General features: G+C 33.3%; 1 protein-coding gene across 1 annotated transcript; it reads left to right on the top strand.

The window, feature by feature from the left end:
* Window positions 1-16,446: 16,446 nt before the first annotated feature.
* On the top strand, window positions 16,447-17,431 carry LOC131631977 (major pollen allergen Ole e 1-like). The gene is made up of 2 exons (XM_058902742.1): window positions 16,447-16,871; window positions 17,041-17,431. Exons 1-2 carry the CDS (start codon window positions 16,688-16,690, stop codon window positions 17,376-17,378), a joined length of 522 nt encoding a protein of 173 aa, XP_058758725.1. The 5' UTR covers window positions 16,447-16,687; the 3' UTR covers window positions 17,379-17,431.
* Window positions 17,432-18,007: the final 576 nt, after the last annotated feature.

Genomic DNA, 18,007 nt, shown 5'->3' on the forward strand with positions numbered 1-18,007 from the left:
TAGGCACTTGTTATTAGATGACCCATATCGGGGAATGACATCCACTTCGAGACCGGAGCGATACCGGTAAGTGATGGAACAAGTGAATCATGAATTTTTGCAAACTTTTCTTGATTTTCATATAGTCGGCCGTAGATGTCCCGATACGAAGTCAACTCCGCAATGAGTTCCCGTCGGACTAAAGTGTGATTATTTTCCCCTTTACCGAGCAAACCCGCAACGGCCCGATATCCACAATTGTCGTCGCCGCCAACATCAACGATGTTATCGATATATTTGTGCATAAAAAGTGGCATCTCATCAATGTAGACAATTGGTGATTTTTTGATCGGTGGTGTGCGAGGTGGCTTCGAAATACGGGCTCCTTTGTTACCACTACACTTAGACTTCGGTGTCTCATGAATTTTCGGGAACGATGCATCCACTTGTTCAAAATAGGAAGGATATCGTTTTGTTGACGTGTCATCTTGTGTAATTTTGGACTTTTTCGGTGCACATTTCGTTTTATCCGGTTGAGATGGCGGTTTCAAATCGGTGGTCTCCGGAAATGCGATCTTTCGCAATTGTTCTTTTATGTGCATTTTTGTTGTGTCGTCCGCTTTAGCAAACTTCTCCATTATCACTTCCAACTCGTCGGAGATGGTGATTTTGGAGTCATTTTCTTTCGGCGGGTCAAAATCATCAAAACGAAGTTTCTTCCAATGGTCGGCTACCTCATCCATGCGTATGGGTGAATTCAAATTTTTCTTTTTTGCAAGTATACAAGCACACGGAAGGCCATATGTAGTTCTAATGGTGCACCCACATAATGAACTATCCGTCCCCGTGGTCTCCGACCGCTTAGCTTCATGAAACAAAAAATTCAAACCCGTTCGAGATATGTTGTAAATCAATTGGGAGAATAGAATTTGGCCCTTATACCGGTGTTCCATAACCGTCTTGCTCCGGCCGAACGATGTTTGAATTTCATTGTGTTGATTTTCAAGCATTTGGTTCACGGTGTCCCATCCGCGACACAAATCTCCCTTGCTATCACCCAACCACCTCTTGAAGACCGCATGTGTGGATTCAACTCGGTTAGTCGTGGTGCAACCAAGATGTCTAACCCGATTTGTCCAAGCGCACACGACTTTTTCTCTAACTTTGTCAAGAATGGTGGATTCGACGTAATGACAAAAAGTCTTAATGGAACCACACAAAGACCTAAAGTGTACCAATTTCTTGGTATAATCCTCTTCGGAGTATGCATCCAAAATTCCCCTCCATGCCGACATTATCCTATCAACCACAACACCGGCTTTGACAACTTTACCGTTTTCATCCGGCCTATCTTTTGTCCCAACCGCGGGTTTCAACTTGCTTCTCACGTTGCAAGTTATGTGATACCGGCAAAGTAAAGCGGTAGATGTCGGGAAGACGGTATCGACCGCATTCATCAAAGCATTGTCCCGATCGGTGACAATGACGTTTGGCATAACCTCTTGATCAACTAACAAAGACTTGCAAATTCCCAAGGCCCACGTAAAGTTGTCTTCTTTTTCACACTCCAAAAAAGCAAACCCCACCGAATAACTCTTGTCCGTCGAAGTCACACCGACGATCTCTAGAAGAGGAAGCCTATACTTGTTTGTCTTGTACGTCGAATCCATGACAAGAACGGTCGGAAATGTGTTGAATAATTTGATACTTTCGGGATGAGTCCAAAAAATATCACGCACCGTAACTTTGTCCTCGGAGGTTCGGAAGCTTGAAACATAATTGTTATCGCCTAGTAGTTTCAAAAGTTGTTGCATTTCCGACCGAGGGCCCATATTCAAAACCTTGAGATTGTGCCGTTCATTGTAAATTTGCTTGATATTTGAAACGCTATCCGGTTTCTTACGCTTCAAATCGGCAAGTATGTTGCGAGGCGCCACTTTGACTATCGTTAGGTCCGATATCACATTCCTCTCTTCGCGGGACAAACGACACGCCATTGGATGCCCGTGTAACTTGACATCCAAGGCATGATTATGCATTCCACAAATTACGGTTAACCGCCACAAATCATCAACTCTCCGAGTGGCACGCAACTTAAACGGACACCCGCACTTTCTCGATCCCGTGTCCTCGTGTTTTAGCACCCGGTTTGATTGTACATAACTACCACCCCGTTTGCAATTCAAAACAACGAAAGCTTTCCGCCTACTATTTCCGTTGTCCGACCTTAAAATAACAATTCCAAATCCATGTTTGTTAGCTTCCTTCCGAACCCAATCAATCAATTGTTCGCGACTACCGAAGCTCCGATCATTTGTAAAATGTTGCCGAACATCGACCGCATTGATCATAGGAGTAACGTCAATAACCGAATCGTTATTAACGTTGACAATTTCCGGAACTAATACTCCATCGTCTTGCACAATGTTTTCCGGATGCACCATACCTAACAAATGAATAAATTAGCAAAATTGGCCAAAACTGTTTTTTTTTTAAACTGTCAGGGCATATTTCGGAAGTTCATTTCCGAAATTTTTTAGGTAATATATTTCGGAAATGAACTTCCGAACCATATCAGTTTTCAGCATAAATTTGTTGAATCAATGTAGTGAAATAGGGGATGAAATGAGAGATGTTTACCTGAAATTGTAGCTTTCTATGCTCCCTTTAACGTGATCAACGGTTTGAAACGTGATTTTAGGGCGAAAAATTGATGGAGATTGATTGGGTTTTAGAGAGGGTTTTGAGAAGTTTTGGAGAAAAATGATGAAATAGTGAAGGAGGGAAATTTGTATATGCAGCAACAGTTTCGGAAATGAACTTCCGAAAATATGCACGGATTTTGAATTTTTTTTGACTTCGGAAATGCATCTCCGAAAACACCAAAAAATTGGTGTTTTCGGAGATGCATTTCCGAAGTCAACAAAAATTAAAAAAAAAAATATAACATCGGAGATTCACCTCCGAAGTAGGGGTAGTTTAGGTTTTTCGCTGGGGGTGACCCCCATAGGGAGGTGGGTAAAGAAATTTTCTATAATTTTAGTGATGAGCGGTGAAAGCGTAACACTCCTCTGTTTGTTTATAGTACTTTAGTTTTAAGAAAAAAATATTTGTTTTAAAATAAATGTTATTTTTAATTTTTAATTTTTAATATAAAAATGATTACTAATTTTTTAATTTTTTTAATTGTATGATTTTTTTATCATCTTAGACACTTATTCAAACATGTTACTTAAGATTAATTTAGTAAATGTGTAATGTTTGTTTATACGGGCAATGTTACTTCAAAAGTCGGTTCGAATTCGGTGTTGGATTTCAAGATATTCAAGAGTTTCAATGTTAAAGTTAATTCTCCTAAAGCTTTTATAGTCGAGGAATTCTTGTGGCACCCTCCAGTTCTCCATTAAATAAAATGCAATACGGACAACAAGTCGTCAAGAGTACCTCAACGTGCGGCATGCGCTGGTATCTACAGAGATCATGCGGGAAAGCATCTTGGTAGTTTTTCCAAATTTCTTGGATCAGGTAATGCTTTTATGGCTGAGTTATCTAGTGCCATCTTTGCTATCGAAATTGCTAAGCAAAAAAACTGAGTTAATTTATGGCTTGAAACGGATTCAAAGTTGGTGATTTTAGCTTTCTCCAAGCCTCGCATTGTCCCTTGCGCTCTTCGGAGCAAATGGGAGAATGCTCTTCATCTTGTTAGATCTATCAATTTTTTGGTCACTCATATTTTTAGGAAAAGAAATCATTGCGCGGATAGACTCGCTAACATAGGATTACATGTAAAGGATTTTACTTGGTGGGAAATTGTTCACAGGGAGATTCTAATTCTAATGAAGTTTGCAAAAGTTGTTTACAGGGAGATTCTAATGAAGTTTGCAAAAAACTCTATTATTCTTCCTTATTATAGAGTTATTCATTAAGGGACTTTTGGTTTGATCCCCCTAATTTCCTTTCTCAATAACTTCTTTTTTTTTTTAATATATTTGTGGTGTGCTCAGTCCACCTTCTGATAAAAAATAATAATTATAAAATTATCGTATTATTTAATTTATGTGTAAAAATTTTAAACAATAATCATTATTTTAAAATAAATAAAGTATATAATTTAGAGAATATCTCAATCCACCCCATAATACTCTTTAACTTCCAAAGAAATTTCATTTTTGTTCATCATCATCTAAAATTTATAACATAAGTTGAGATTTAAAATTGATTTAACATAGTAAACACTTTTTAAGATAAAGATATAGATGCAAAAATTGAGCTAAAAGACACTGTAGTTTTGCCAAAGTAAAATGCAAAAAGCACCCTTTTGTTGTCATATTTATGAGAAAGGATGAGAGGAGTTATTTCACCCTTCAATGCTTTCACTGAAACGACACTTTCCAACAGCAATGGCTCTGCTCTGAAAGTGCACATGAATGACATGAATGCTATTTAACACTCCTCCACCAACTCTTCTTCACACTTGCCTATGCCTTATCATATTTTATGTCGGTTAGATAAAATTCAATCAACGAATGGTTCAATGCAGTGGACACACTAGATGTCTAGAATCTGCTCCATGATTATTGCTCATTACTCATGCACATAAAGAGGAATGTTTCGCACACAATCTTTCCAAGTTTTCTTCCTAAAAATGCTACTAATACTATTCTGCCTCACTCTTGTAGTATATGTGACTGTGAGCTCATGTGGTTCTTAAAGAAAGCTATTAATTGAGTTAATTTGAATGAAGATAAATTAATAGAGTGAAGATATTTTAGTCTCTCACAAAAATTATAAAACTCAAATTAATCTCTGATAAAAAAGATTTGATTTCCCTTATAAAATTTAACTGAATCATATTAGTCATTTCGTACATATTTTTTAAAATTTTTTTTTTCTATTTTTAAACTGTGACTGAACTACCACGTTGAATTTTATTTTATTGTTCATTTTATAAATACTAAATTAATTTTAAATTTCAATTTAATTTTAATATTGACACTAAATAAAATTATGACAATTAAAATTATTTTAATATTGTGAATGATTTATTTGTTTAAAATTCTAAACTTTCTATTTACCTAAAAAAAATTAATACTATTTTTTTGTTTATTCTTTGATTCTATATTTGTTTTGATACATTTCAAAATTATATAAGTGATAAATTTTTTTCTAGATTAAAAAACTTTTAATCTAAATTCATGTCCAATTTTTTTTTATATAAGTGATAATTTTTTCATGTCCAAATTTAACAATACAGTATAAATTCAATAAGCATTCTGTATAAATTTAGTACTATATTGCAATGCAGTATCAATTCAATAAGCATTCTATAAAATGCATTGCAATGCAATATCAATTTTTTTGCATGTCCAAATTTAACAATACAGTATAAATTCAATAAGCATTCTATATAAACTTAGTACTATATTGTAAGCATTCTATATAAGTTTAGTATTTCAGTATCAATTCAATAAGCATTCTAGATAATTGCATATAAGCATTATATAAGTGATAACTTTTTTTCATGTCCAATTATTTGGAACTTTTATTGGCTATAAATTTAGTAGAATATTGCAATGCAATAAGCATTCTATATAAAATAATTATAGCTGTCAAAAACATGTCATTTTATGATTTCTATTACTAAAAATGAATTATTTAAAAAGTTGGACATTTATTATTAGTTAATTTGATTTTACTCACTGTTAATGAATTTTAATGGACTAATTTCATGATCTTTGTTGCAATTCAAGTGAATATTTTGTTTCAATTAGAAATTGAAGTCATATATGCGGTTACACCATCAAATCCTCCAAATAAGTATGGCAATTTTCAAAGTGTAAATACAATCATGTCTTAAAATCATACAAAACAAACCAACCTGAGAAACACCATTTAAAGAAACAAACAATCAAAGTGTGGACAAGGAAGCTAAGAAAAGGACTATTATTTATCAAATCACTCTTGTCCAAAATAAATTTTGAACCAGAGAGTCTTAAGGAAATGAAGGAAAAAAAATTAACTCCATGTTTTCTTCCTATATGACTTGCAACGAAGCTAAGTGTTATATATTAATATAATATTTAAAATTGTAAATCACATTCGAAAACACTCACCCATCTTTATATAATAATAGAATACTGCATGGGTAATAAACTTCACATAAGACATACAATATCTGAAGGATACATAGGTGTGAGAATTGGATCGAACTCTAGTGTGTCGAAGGGTAGCTTTTGGTTCAACAGAGACTGTGTCAAAATACTTACATATTGTAGTCGATGTGTGTTCTAGTATGTGGGTGTTGAAATGTTAGGGTTGTTAGTATTTCGAATTTGGCCTGTTTGTTATGTCCAATTGTTTAAGTTAGCTTGTACCCTAAGTTGGCTTGTAATGGGTATTTGTGAAAAAGCCTATTAGTTTAGTATGTTAGGTTTATTATAAATAGCATACTAGTCTCTCATCATTGCATACTACAAATCCTAATTTAGGGTGAGAGGGTTATTTGTTATTCTTGTAACTTGTAATCTTGTTTTAAAGAAAAAGGAAAGAATAACAGTTATAACCAATCCTTGTTGTTCTTCTTGTTTTCCCTAATTTCCTATTATACTTTGTTCTTGACATCGTTTTTCACAACAAATTGGTGCGGTGAGCATGGAGAAGATGCCTTCAACAAAGTAGGAGATTGAAAAGTTCACCAGAGTGAACGATTGCGGTCTGTGGCGCTTGAACATGAAAGCCCTACTGGTTCAGCAGGGTTGTTTGGAAGCGTTGAAGGGAGCGGCAGCTATAGATGTTGCGTTAACTGAAAAAGAAAAGACGACCATGATAGAGAAAGCCCACATGGCGATTTTGTTGAGCCTTGGTGATAAGGTTCTTCGACATGTATCAAAGGAGACAACGGCATCAAGGTTAAGGGTGAAACTTAAAAGTTTGTTCATGACCAAATCGCTGGTGAATCGACTCTACCTGAAGCAAGCTTTGTATTCATTCAAGATGATTAAAGACAAAGTATTGGCTGAGCAGTTGGATATGTTCAACAAGCCGATTCTTGATCTTGAAAATATTAATGTGAAGATCGATGATGAAGATCAAGCGCTGTTATTGTTGTGTGCTTTGCGTTGATCACATGCTCACTTCAAAGAAACTCTCTTGTATGGAAGGGAGTCCCTGGCCTTTGAAGAGTTCAATCAGCCCTGTATTCTAAAGACTTGAACAAACGAAAGGAGCATAAACCTTCGACTGTTGGTGAAGGTTTGGCCGTTAAGGGAAAATTCTTGCGAATGGATGGTAAGTTCGACAAGAAGAAAGGTAAAAGTCAGCAGAAGTCTTATCGTGGCGAAGCATCTGGAATTCGATGCTATCATTGTAAGAAGGAGGGTCACACAAGAAATGTGTTCCCTGAAAGCCTGAAAGATCGTGGAGGTAAGGATAATGGTAATGTAGCCATGTTCAAGATGATTTCGAATCATCTGATGTTCTTATGGTTTCGAGCAGTGACTCTAGTAAGGAGTGGATTATAGATTCAGGTTGCACTTGGTATATGAGTCCAAACAAAAACTTGTTTGAGGAATTATGTGATCAAGATGGTAAGTATGTATTGCTGGGAAACAACAAAGCTTGTAAGATTGCAGGTATTGGATCTGTGAGATTCAGGCTCTATGATGAGTCAATAAGGTTGTTGACTGAAGTCATGTATGTTCCTAATTTGAAGAGAAATTTTCTTTCTCTTGGTGAATTCGACAAGAAAGGATATGTACTCCAAGGATAGAAAAGTATCCTAAGACTCATGAAGGGGTCGAAGGAAGTCTTGAGAGATGTGAAGAAACAAGGCTTGTGTACCCTTGAGGCTGAAGTTGTAAGTGGTTCGACAAATGTTGCATCCACGAAATCTTTGTCGAAGACAGAAATCTGGCACATGAGATTAGGCCATGTCAGTGAAAGGGGTATGGTCGAATTAGGGAAACAAAATCAGACTGGTGGAGACAAAGTCGAAAAGATGAAGTTTTGTGAACCTTGTGTACTTAGAAAATCTTGCAGAGTGAAGTTCAACAAAGGAAAACAAAGAACACATGGATCCTTTGATTATATCCATGTTGATCTGTGGGGGCCTACAAGGTGTCCATCACATTCAGGAGCGAGGTATTTTCTATCCATAGTAGATGATTATTCCAAAAAATTATGGGTATTCATCCAAAAGACTAGGGATGATATTACAAGGCACAAAACTACTGCAGGTACTCCACAACAAAATGGTTTGGCTGAAAGGTTTAATCGAACTATTTTGGAGAGGGTTAGATGCATGTTAACTAGTGCTGGGTTAAAGAAGGTGTTTTGGGCTGAGGCTATTTCGACAGCAATATATCTGATAAACAAATGTCCATCGACAGTTTTAGATATGAAGACACCTGAAGAAGTGTGGTCTGGACACCCATCAGATCTCGACAAACTGAAAGTATTTGGCTGCATAGCATATGCTCACATTAGGAAAGACAAGGTCGAACCTAGAGCTCTGAAATGCATGTTCATGGGATACCCTAAAGGATTTAAAGCTTATAGGTTATGATGCCTAGAGCCAGGTCACAAGAAGAGAATCACCAGTCGAGATGTAGTTTTCAATGAAGCTGAAATGGCTTTTAAGAAAACTAATGATGTTGGTCGAAATACAGAAACATCTGACGAAGAGCTGGAATAGGTAGAGAATCGTGTTGAGGTGGATCATGTTGATGCTGAATTGCATATCCCTGATGAAGTCGAAGAAGAAGCAGAAGATGCTGAGGAAGTTGAGGAAACTGTCGATGACTACATATTTTCAAGAGACAGGTCGAGAAGAGTCATCAAGCTACCCCGGAGACTTGGGTATGCAGATCTTATAGCTTATGCCTTAATCTCTAGAAGTGAGGTTCTAGACGAAGAACCTAGAGACTATAAGGAAGTTATGAGGAGTCAAAATAAAACTGAATGGCTGAAGGCCATGAATGATGAGATGAAATCTCTTCATGATGATCACACCTGGGAACTGATCAAGAAACCTGCTGGAGCAAGGTTAGTCAGCTGTAGATGGATTTTCAAAGTTAAGGAAGGAATCGAAGGAGTGGCGTCGAAGAGATACAAGGCAAGGTTGGTCGTAACGGGTTTCACTCAGAAAGAAGGTGTCGACTTCAATGATGTGTTTTCTCCTATTGTGAAAAATAGGTTCATTGGAATGTTGCTTTCCACGGTGGCACAGTTCGATCTTGAATTGGAACAGATGGATGTGAAGACTGCGTTCTTGTATCGTGATCTAGATGAAACGATCCTGATGAGGCAACCTGAAGGGTATGTCGAAAAGGGGAAGGAAGATTATGTGTGCAAGCTAAAAATATCTTTATATGGACTGAAACAATCTCCTTGACAGTAGAATAGGAGATTTGAAAAGTTCATGGCACGCATAAGTTTTGTTAGAAGTCAGTTCGACCACTGTGTTTACTTCCAATTTCTACCTAGTAATTCATTTCTTATTTTGTTGCTTTATGTAGATGATATTCTCATAGCAAGCAACAAATGTCGAAGATGTAAAGAGGGTGAAGGCTGAACTCAATAAGGAGTTTCATATGAAGGATCTGGGAGCTACATCTAGGATTCTTGGAATTGACATTTGAAGAGATAGGAAGCAGTTGAAATTATGCTTATCTCAAGAGGCATACCTACGGAAGATTCTCGATAAGTTTGGTATGTCAAATTCAAAGCCTGTTGTGACTCCAACAAACCCTCAATTCAAGCTGAGTATTGATCAATGTCTCAGTACTTATGTCGAAAGAGCCTATATAAAAAACGTCCCATATGCTAATATAGTTGGTTCTTTGATGTTTGCTATGGTCTGTACTAGACCCGACATAGCATATGCAGTAAGTCTTGTAAGTAGGTACATGGAGAATCCTGGAAAGGCTCACTAGCAAGCATTGAAGTGGATTTTAAGGTACATAAATGGGTCATATATATCACATATCAAAGAAGTGAACCATTCTATATCACATATATATCAGCAATAAAGAATCAATAGATATATGAACTTAGAAACATTTTTGTTGTAAGTTTGTTGCAGTTTCCTTCACCCAAGCTGCAAGGTGATCTGGTTCCAAATTAGGCTTGAAAATTTTCTTTCCATCAATCTGCTAAATAAATATTTCTTGCCATTGTAGCGGTGAATTTTGTGAGATTAAGTCCATTGAATTGAATTAGCTCATATATCTAAAACAAAGTCGCCATCACGCTTTATTGTTTTCAAAGGAAATGAGAGAAAAGCGAATAAAATCCACAAAAGTTATTAAAATCAAAACTAATAAACTTATCAGAGATTTGGGTACGGGGAGTTTGTTATGCAAGAGGAAGGTTTTAAGCACCCCTCACATCTATGGTACTCCATATGAACCTTTTTGAAAATATTATTATTGTTGTTGTTGTTATTAAAACTGTTTTTGTGTTTGAGTTTTTTTTTTTAATAGAGTGGGGGGAAGATAAATGAAGGTTTTAAAAGTGAGCTCAGTAAGACATTGCATCTCAGGCCTACATACCCCTTAAATGCAGTAGGGAAGTCAGAGCTTTTGTAGTTCCTCTTTAAAAGGAAAAATAAAAAGGATCCAAGTGGCCAAAATCTTTTTGGGTGTTGAGCTTTAACAATACTCAACGGGTTTTTAAAATATTAAGCTTTAACAATACTTAACAAATTTTGAATAAAAGAGCCAAGCTTTAACAATACAAGGCTAGGGTTTAAAATAAATTGGTTGAGTTTTAACAATACAAAACCAAGGGTTGATTTAAAAAAGTTGAGCTTTAACAATAATAAATCATTTTCAAAACAAGTGGAGTGCAAAGCTTTAACAATACTAAGCACATAGATAAAAGAGATTTGGAAGAGAGATTGAGTACCTTGACAATTTTAGTCAATACCATTCTCATTCCTTTGGATATTTCAATAACAACTTAAGCAATCAATCAAGGATACCTCAAGTGTGTCTGTGTGTGTGTGTGTGTGTGTGTGTGTGTGTGTGTGTGTGTGTGTGTGTGTGTGTGTGTGTGTGTGTGTGTGTGTGATATCATGTGTCACAAAATTAAACAAGTGAGTATAACAAAGAGATCAATGCAAACTCAAATGATATAAGTAAAAGGAAATTAGTACCTTTGGATCATTTCATGTATGAATGAATATGATGGATGATGGATGGATAAATATCTCATGCATGTGGTTAACAAACAAAGTATGATAATACCACAAATAAAGTACAAGTGTACAAGGATAAGAATTAAAACGTATATGTACAAAGACAAAGAAAGAGAATAAATCAACAAGTTATATCAACATGGAGATGCTAAAGATCAAAGATTCAAAGTAGGGTCTTAGAACCATACCTAAACCTAATTGATTTTAAAAATGATTAAAGTACCATATCCTAAAGGAGAGTATGTCTAAGGGTACATGGTATCATCAAAAAGACTTTAACCTAGCCCTAAATAAATTCACACAAAAACATGCAAGAGTCTACTTGGTGAAAATAATAAAAGAAATGATTTTAAAGCTTTTAAAATATAAAAAAGACTTGTTTTTGTTTTAATTTTTAAATGACTAAATAAATAATATTTTTGGATTTTTAAATTTTATTCATAAAATAGATAAGTTAAATAAGTAGCATGCAAAAAAATCACTTAAAAGTAAGTTGATTTGCTATTTTAAAAAAAATATCAAAGTTGTAAAGTAAAATGAAGAAAACAAGTGTTAAAAAATAAAGCTGGCCCTAGCAAGACTTGAACCCACGCCCCTTAAGTGAAAGGCTCAAAACATAGCCACTAAACCAACGCGCTCTATTTGTTAAACAAATACGCGCGTAAATATATATTAAAAAACGTGTTTTAAAGCTGAGTTGAACTTCGTCTTCAACCTCCAGTTCATGATTATCAGAGATTCAAACATGATCAAAACTTAATCATTTCTAGAAATTCAAACATGCATCTTGTTCATAATTTAACCACGATTCTAACCATGTATCACTTGTAAATTTATTCAACCTATAACTCTCTAATTTCTGGAAAAAAGCTAAGAACCCTAAAACTTCAAAATCAAATTAAATGATCTACATTTTGAATAAATGAATGAAACCAAAGGGCTTTTAATCCTTAAACAATTCTGAACACAATGGTATCGAGTTTTAATCAGAATGGTACCTCTATCAATAAGTTTAAGTTCAAGGTTTTACCTCTCAAAACTGGAAATCAAATCTGATGTTCGAGGTGTTACAGAGTTGTTATGGTGATCCAAATAGCTTCCTGGTACCTCAAGGATGCTAACTTAATGCTTGGAAGCTTTTGAATTTGCTTGAATCCCTCTGCTCGACTCCAACTGCAAAACAGAAAAAATGAAAATGGAAAACTATGTTCAAAGTGTTATATATGTGATTCAATGGTTTAGGTGGCTTCTATATGTTATATAGAAGGTATCTAGATTGGTAGTTTGGATAATGTATGAGTCAAACGAAAGTTTGGTGGTTAAGGCTCAAGAACACTTAAAATGGAGGTTTAATAGTGATTTTGAGTTAGAGGTGGTTTTGAGGGTGGTGATTATGGTCAAGAGCTTCTAAATGATGTTTAGAAGTTGTTTGGATGGTTGTTTGACACTTAGATTTCTCATAACTCAAAATGGCTATGAAAATGCAAATGACACGAAGATGGACTTTCAAGTGAGAGTGTGACTTTGAGAATTCTTGTGTGTTTGATGAAAGATGCTTTAACCTTTATTTATAGACACAAAATGTGACTTGTGGGGGGGGAATCAAAGCAATTGGCTGTATGGATTTCAAATTGTGTACTTTTGCTTCTTCATGAAGAAATGAGAAATTTGTGGTTTTAACGGTGAAGTACAATGCTTTAAGCATGCTTGGAGAGATTCTTCTGCAGCTTAGAAGGTTGCTTGTTGTGTTTGCAATGCTTTTGGTGCAGAGGAAACCATGTAGTGGCTCAAGAGAAGTTAACTTGGTGTATAAAGCTTCTTTTTCAAAATGGAAGTCACCACTTTAGTCTTGAAATGGAAAGAATCCTTGGACAATGCTTGAAACACTTGGATTATAGCTCAAAAGCAAGTGTAATCTTCTGATTATGGTGTTTAGAACAAGCAACAGGACCTGTAATGATTGATTTTTGGAGATTTGGATTGGTTTGAAACTTTGTTCTTCTTGTTCATGGCTTGAAGTCCAAGTGTTATGGTGCCCTATTCACAAATTCATATCTCATGGCTCAAGTATTGAAATTCCATGCTAATGGTCTTTTTGGAAAACCTTTGCTACATACTTCAATCCACTTGTTGGAAGTTTCCCCAAACTCATTTTGGATCTTGGTGAAAATTGGTCACAAAGTTGGAATCTAGGTTAAAACACTTAGAAAATTTCTAAGTCTTTTGTTGGAAACTTCATGATCCCATAACTCTCAAATGATTCATTTTTTAGGAAAAAGTTATATGTGACAAAGTTGTTCACTAGATCGAGATTTACAACTTTCATGTTGGAAAATTTTTCAGTTGCATACTTGAAATTGGAAGTTACTTGCCCATGAAGTTATGACTAAAGCACTTGAAAATACTTAGAATTTTTCTAAGTCTTTGAATTTTCCAACTTTAACTTTTGTTGACTTTTTTATTCTTGATCAAATGACTTCAATAATCACATGTTAATGATTTTGATCTTCAAAAGTCCCTAGTTAACCAAATTTCTCAAAAGTCAAAGGTTGACTTGGACAGTTGACTTTTTCCATGTGAATTGCAATCTTGTGGATTCCAATTGAATCAAATTCTCCTTTTCAAATGAATGAATTGAGTGGATTATAATATTGTATTGGAGATCCTTGGATCATAGTTTGAGCTGTGGAACCATGTCCTGATTAAAAGTTAACTCCCCAAATAAATTAGGTCAAAACCCCTAATTTGTGCACCAGATGAAATTGGAGGGAAACATTTAAAAAAAAAAATCCTTAAGTTTAATACTCATCTAACCTACTTGCAATCAATACATCTATAACATCCATGTTAAGCACACATCTATAACATCCATGTTAAGCACAGTCATCTAATTAAATATTGAATAGATATGAAGTCTACTTTTAATATAATAACATACTGGCAAAATTACTTAATTATACTAACTAAACCAATATAACAACTAATTTACATACCTCTAAACGTCATTTCATCTTTCTAATTATTATTAATCCTAATTAAATATTACAATTAATATTTACAGCAAAAACTTATTGAAATCTTAATTAATTATCATTTGGAATATTAGAAAATTGCAATCATTACTTACCATTTAATGTTACATTATAACGTGGAAAGTAGAGATATGATTACAATATTACATATTCAAGTGAATTCCAATATCATACTATATCTTTGCATTCTACTAAAAGATTATAGCTACTAAAATAAATAGTAGGGTTCTACATCAATTCATTCTAAAACATACCAAAAAAATTGGATTATACATCAAACACTCTAAAACGGAATACATGAAGAAACTTGGCCATGTTTGTAGTCATTCTACATCAAGCATCGTTCCACCGTTCATACATCCATCGTGCCGTGAACGTCAAGCATACAAATCTTCTTCCTTTTTTTGGATTTGGATCTGTTTTTTATTTTTTATTTTTTTTAATCGGTTTTTGTGATTGAGAAATCTGAAATTTCATTTTGATTTGATTTTTGAAGTTTGTTGTTGAACACAAAGACCGAATGAATATAAAAAATTAAAAACTTTGATTTTTTTTCAATGGTTTGTTTCAATTTATTTATAATTAAAAATCAAAATTTAGTAAACAAATAACTTATAAATAAAATACAAGAATCGTAAATCGTTAAAAAATATATAAGATTCTAATTAGGTGAATTAAATGGAAAAATAATCGAGATATTATTTAGTGAGATGTTAATGCATGTTTAATTGTAATCTTATATATTTATAGATTTTAAAGATACTTTCGTAATTTATATGTGATTCTTACATTAATTCAAATATTAATATTAATTTATATTTATAAATATTTCTATGTAACATTATATTATTAGAAATTTTAAAGAATCTCATTTTTTGTTTATATAAGGAAGTAGTATTTATTTATAATTAAAAAAACATGAGACAATTATAATTTATAAATACATAATTTTCTAATGAAAAAGACAAACTTTTATTTTTTTAATGACATGTATTAATTTGATATGCTTTGATTTATTTTTTTGGAAATTTTTTTCCAAATATTTATTTTAAGGATATGTCATTTGTGTATAATATAATCATTATCAATTATTAATATTAATTATTTATAATAGTAAATAAATAAATTAGTATTATATTTCTTTAATATTAGAATTAATTATTAAGATTATTTATTTATTAATAAAGTGAATAATTATTATATTTATTTACTATTTATAATGGCGTTGTACAAACTGTGCGAGCATACGGGCAGATAGCTATTCAGTTATTTCCTTTAATTTTTCTACTAAAATATATACTTCTAACGGGCCGAGGCTTTGTATCTTTTAATTTTAACCATCATTATATTATACTTATTTATTATTTATAACAATATTGCGCGGCCTGTCTAAACACAAGATCAGATGACAATTTAATTATTTTATTTATTTTTTTATCATAATATACATTTTCGACGTACCGAAATTACTTAATTTATATATATTTTTTATATACAGTTTTTAAACCATCAATATAATATATTTATTTACTATTTATAACGATATTGTGCAACCCGTTTCGCACGATTAGATGACAATTTAATTATATCACTTATTTTTACTACTAAAAAAAATCTCAATATTTATACATAATACCTATTATAATCTATTATTTATAGTAAAGTAGAAAACATTCATATATTATATTTATTTTTTATTTTATAACTACACTACGAGACCCGTGCGCACGGATGTATCTTTTACTAGTTCCAAATAAATGAATTTATGAAACACTCTTTATAGATAAAGCAAATAAGAGAGCTAACAAACAAATTATTTATAAACTAATTAACTTTATATTTCTAATATCACCCACAAGTTGAAAAGAGCTTCCACTTTGAGAGATGAACAAATAAATATTATCAACCACTAAAGAAATACAATCAAATGTGAATTTAGTGAAATGTTAAAGTTTCAAGGTGAATATCATAGCTTTGATACAATGTTAGGAGTCTTGATAAAGGTAGTGGAACTTGAAAATGTATAATTGAAGATAAAATTTGTATTTGATAGCATAAAAATATTTGGTTCCTCTTTAGTTAAAAGATAAGGAAGTAGAGAAAAACGTGATAGCAATAAATAATCCTTCATAACTACTCACAAGACCCTTTTATGTTCATAATAACTTGATCTCTATCTTTTTCTCTTTACTAGTATCTTCTATTTAAACCCCCCCTAACACATAACTCAAATCACCCTATTCCTATTCCTATTCACCCCCCTCTCTTCCCAATCAAAAGAATCTCTCACCCCTTCTCTCTCCTACTCACAACTCCCATGTCTTGCCAACCAACATTCACATGTCTTTGTTTCTAGTGAAAAAAATATAAACTAAGATAAAATTATTTCAAACTTTGGTTCTCCACTAACAACTACACTTCTTTTATCCACACACACTCACCAAACCCATCTTCATCTATAGTATTCACAATCTCAACCATGAATCCTCTAACTTTGTTGCTTATTTTACCTTTCTTTACACAGTTTTTGGAAGTTGAACCTGCAAGACCAAAACCTCTAGGGAAACCAAAGTTTCCTACCTCTCAAATCAGTGTCATGGGTTTTGTTTATTGTGATTTCTGCTCAAATAACACCTTTTCTAGACACAGCTACTTCTTGCCAGGTAATGTCATATGCTATTTTTTTTACTTAAGTATCAGGGTTTGAACTCTGGTGATGACGTATAATCTAATAATATCTGTTATACTATTTTTTTTTTTACTTTACATAAGTATCAGGGTTTGAACTCTGGTAATGACGTCTAACCTAACAGTATCTATTACTTTGTTCAGGTGCTGAGGTGACAGTAGATTGCATGTTCAAAGCAATTTCAGCAAAAACATCAGAACAGATTACACTATCAGTGAACAGGACAACAAACAAATATGGAATGTACAAGATTGAAATACCATCAGTTGATGGAGTGAAATGTGCTGAAGGCTCTGAAGTTATGTCTTCCTGTGAAGCTAAACTGATTGGAAGTTCAACTTCTTCTTGCAATGTTCCTGGTTACAAAAGCACTTCTAATGTGATTTCAGTCAAAGCTAGAAAAACCAATCTCTGCATATATAGTCTTAATGCTTTGAATTTTAGACCATCTAAGAAGGATACTAGTTTGTGTGGTAATTAATTACATAATTAGCCTTGTTCTTTGGTTACTTGTTAATGTTATGTTCTTTTTTTCAGCCTACTGGGGGCATTTATGTCATTTCATTGTCTTTCTCATTTTCTTCACTATTTTGCTGCATTATTTGTTTGGTAACATTATTGTCATAGTATAATATCCTAACATAATTACTTCCGGCCTTATTTATAAGAAAATATTATTTTTTAGGTTCATTGAGTAATGAATGTATCTGATTTATTATGTAGATCAGGTACATTCATTATTCAATAAACCTAATTAAACCTAAAATAAAATATTTAATTACAAATAAGGCCGGAGTAGTATTTAGTAACATAACTAACTCTCTTCTTAACTTAAAAGTACTTGAATTAGCAATATGACATCCTTAATTAAAAATGAGAAGTTCTAGGTTCGAATTCTACCGACCACGCAACAATGTTTGAACTCAGTCTTAGACACGGTCTTAAATTTAAATTCAGTTTTAGACACACTCAGCCTCGACAACACAGTAGTGTTTGTTTTGAAGGATTAATCTATGCAGTTGTTCGCAGACGATATCGACTATATTAAAAAAAAAAAAACACTTAATTTTCTTGAATACTATGAAGTTTTTTGCTGTTTTATTATCCATT

Source organism: Vicia villosa, unplaced genomic scaffold (assembly GCF_029867415.1).
Source record: "Vicia villosa cultivar HV-30 ecotype Madison, WI unplaced genomic scaffold, Vvil1.0 ctg.000892F_1_1, whole genome shotgun sequence".
Lineage (NCBI taxonomy): Eukaryota > Viridiplantae > Streptophyta > Magnoliopsida > Fabales > Fabaceae > Vicia > Vicia villosa.

What these genes read in the sequence shown, in the direction of transcription:
- LOC131631977 (XM_058902742.1), top strand. Translation starts at nt 16,688, where the DNA reads ATGAATCCTCTAACTTTGTTGCTTATTTTACCTTTCTTTACACAGTTT. An exon ending in ACACAGCTACTTCTTGCCAG is followed by an intron (nt 16,872 to 17,040) that starts GTAATGTCATAT and finishes TACTTTGTTCAG; the next exon opens with GTGCTGAGGTGACAGTAGAT.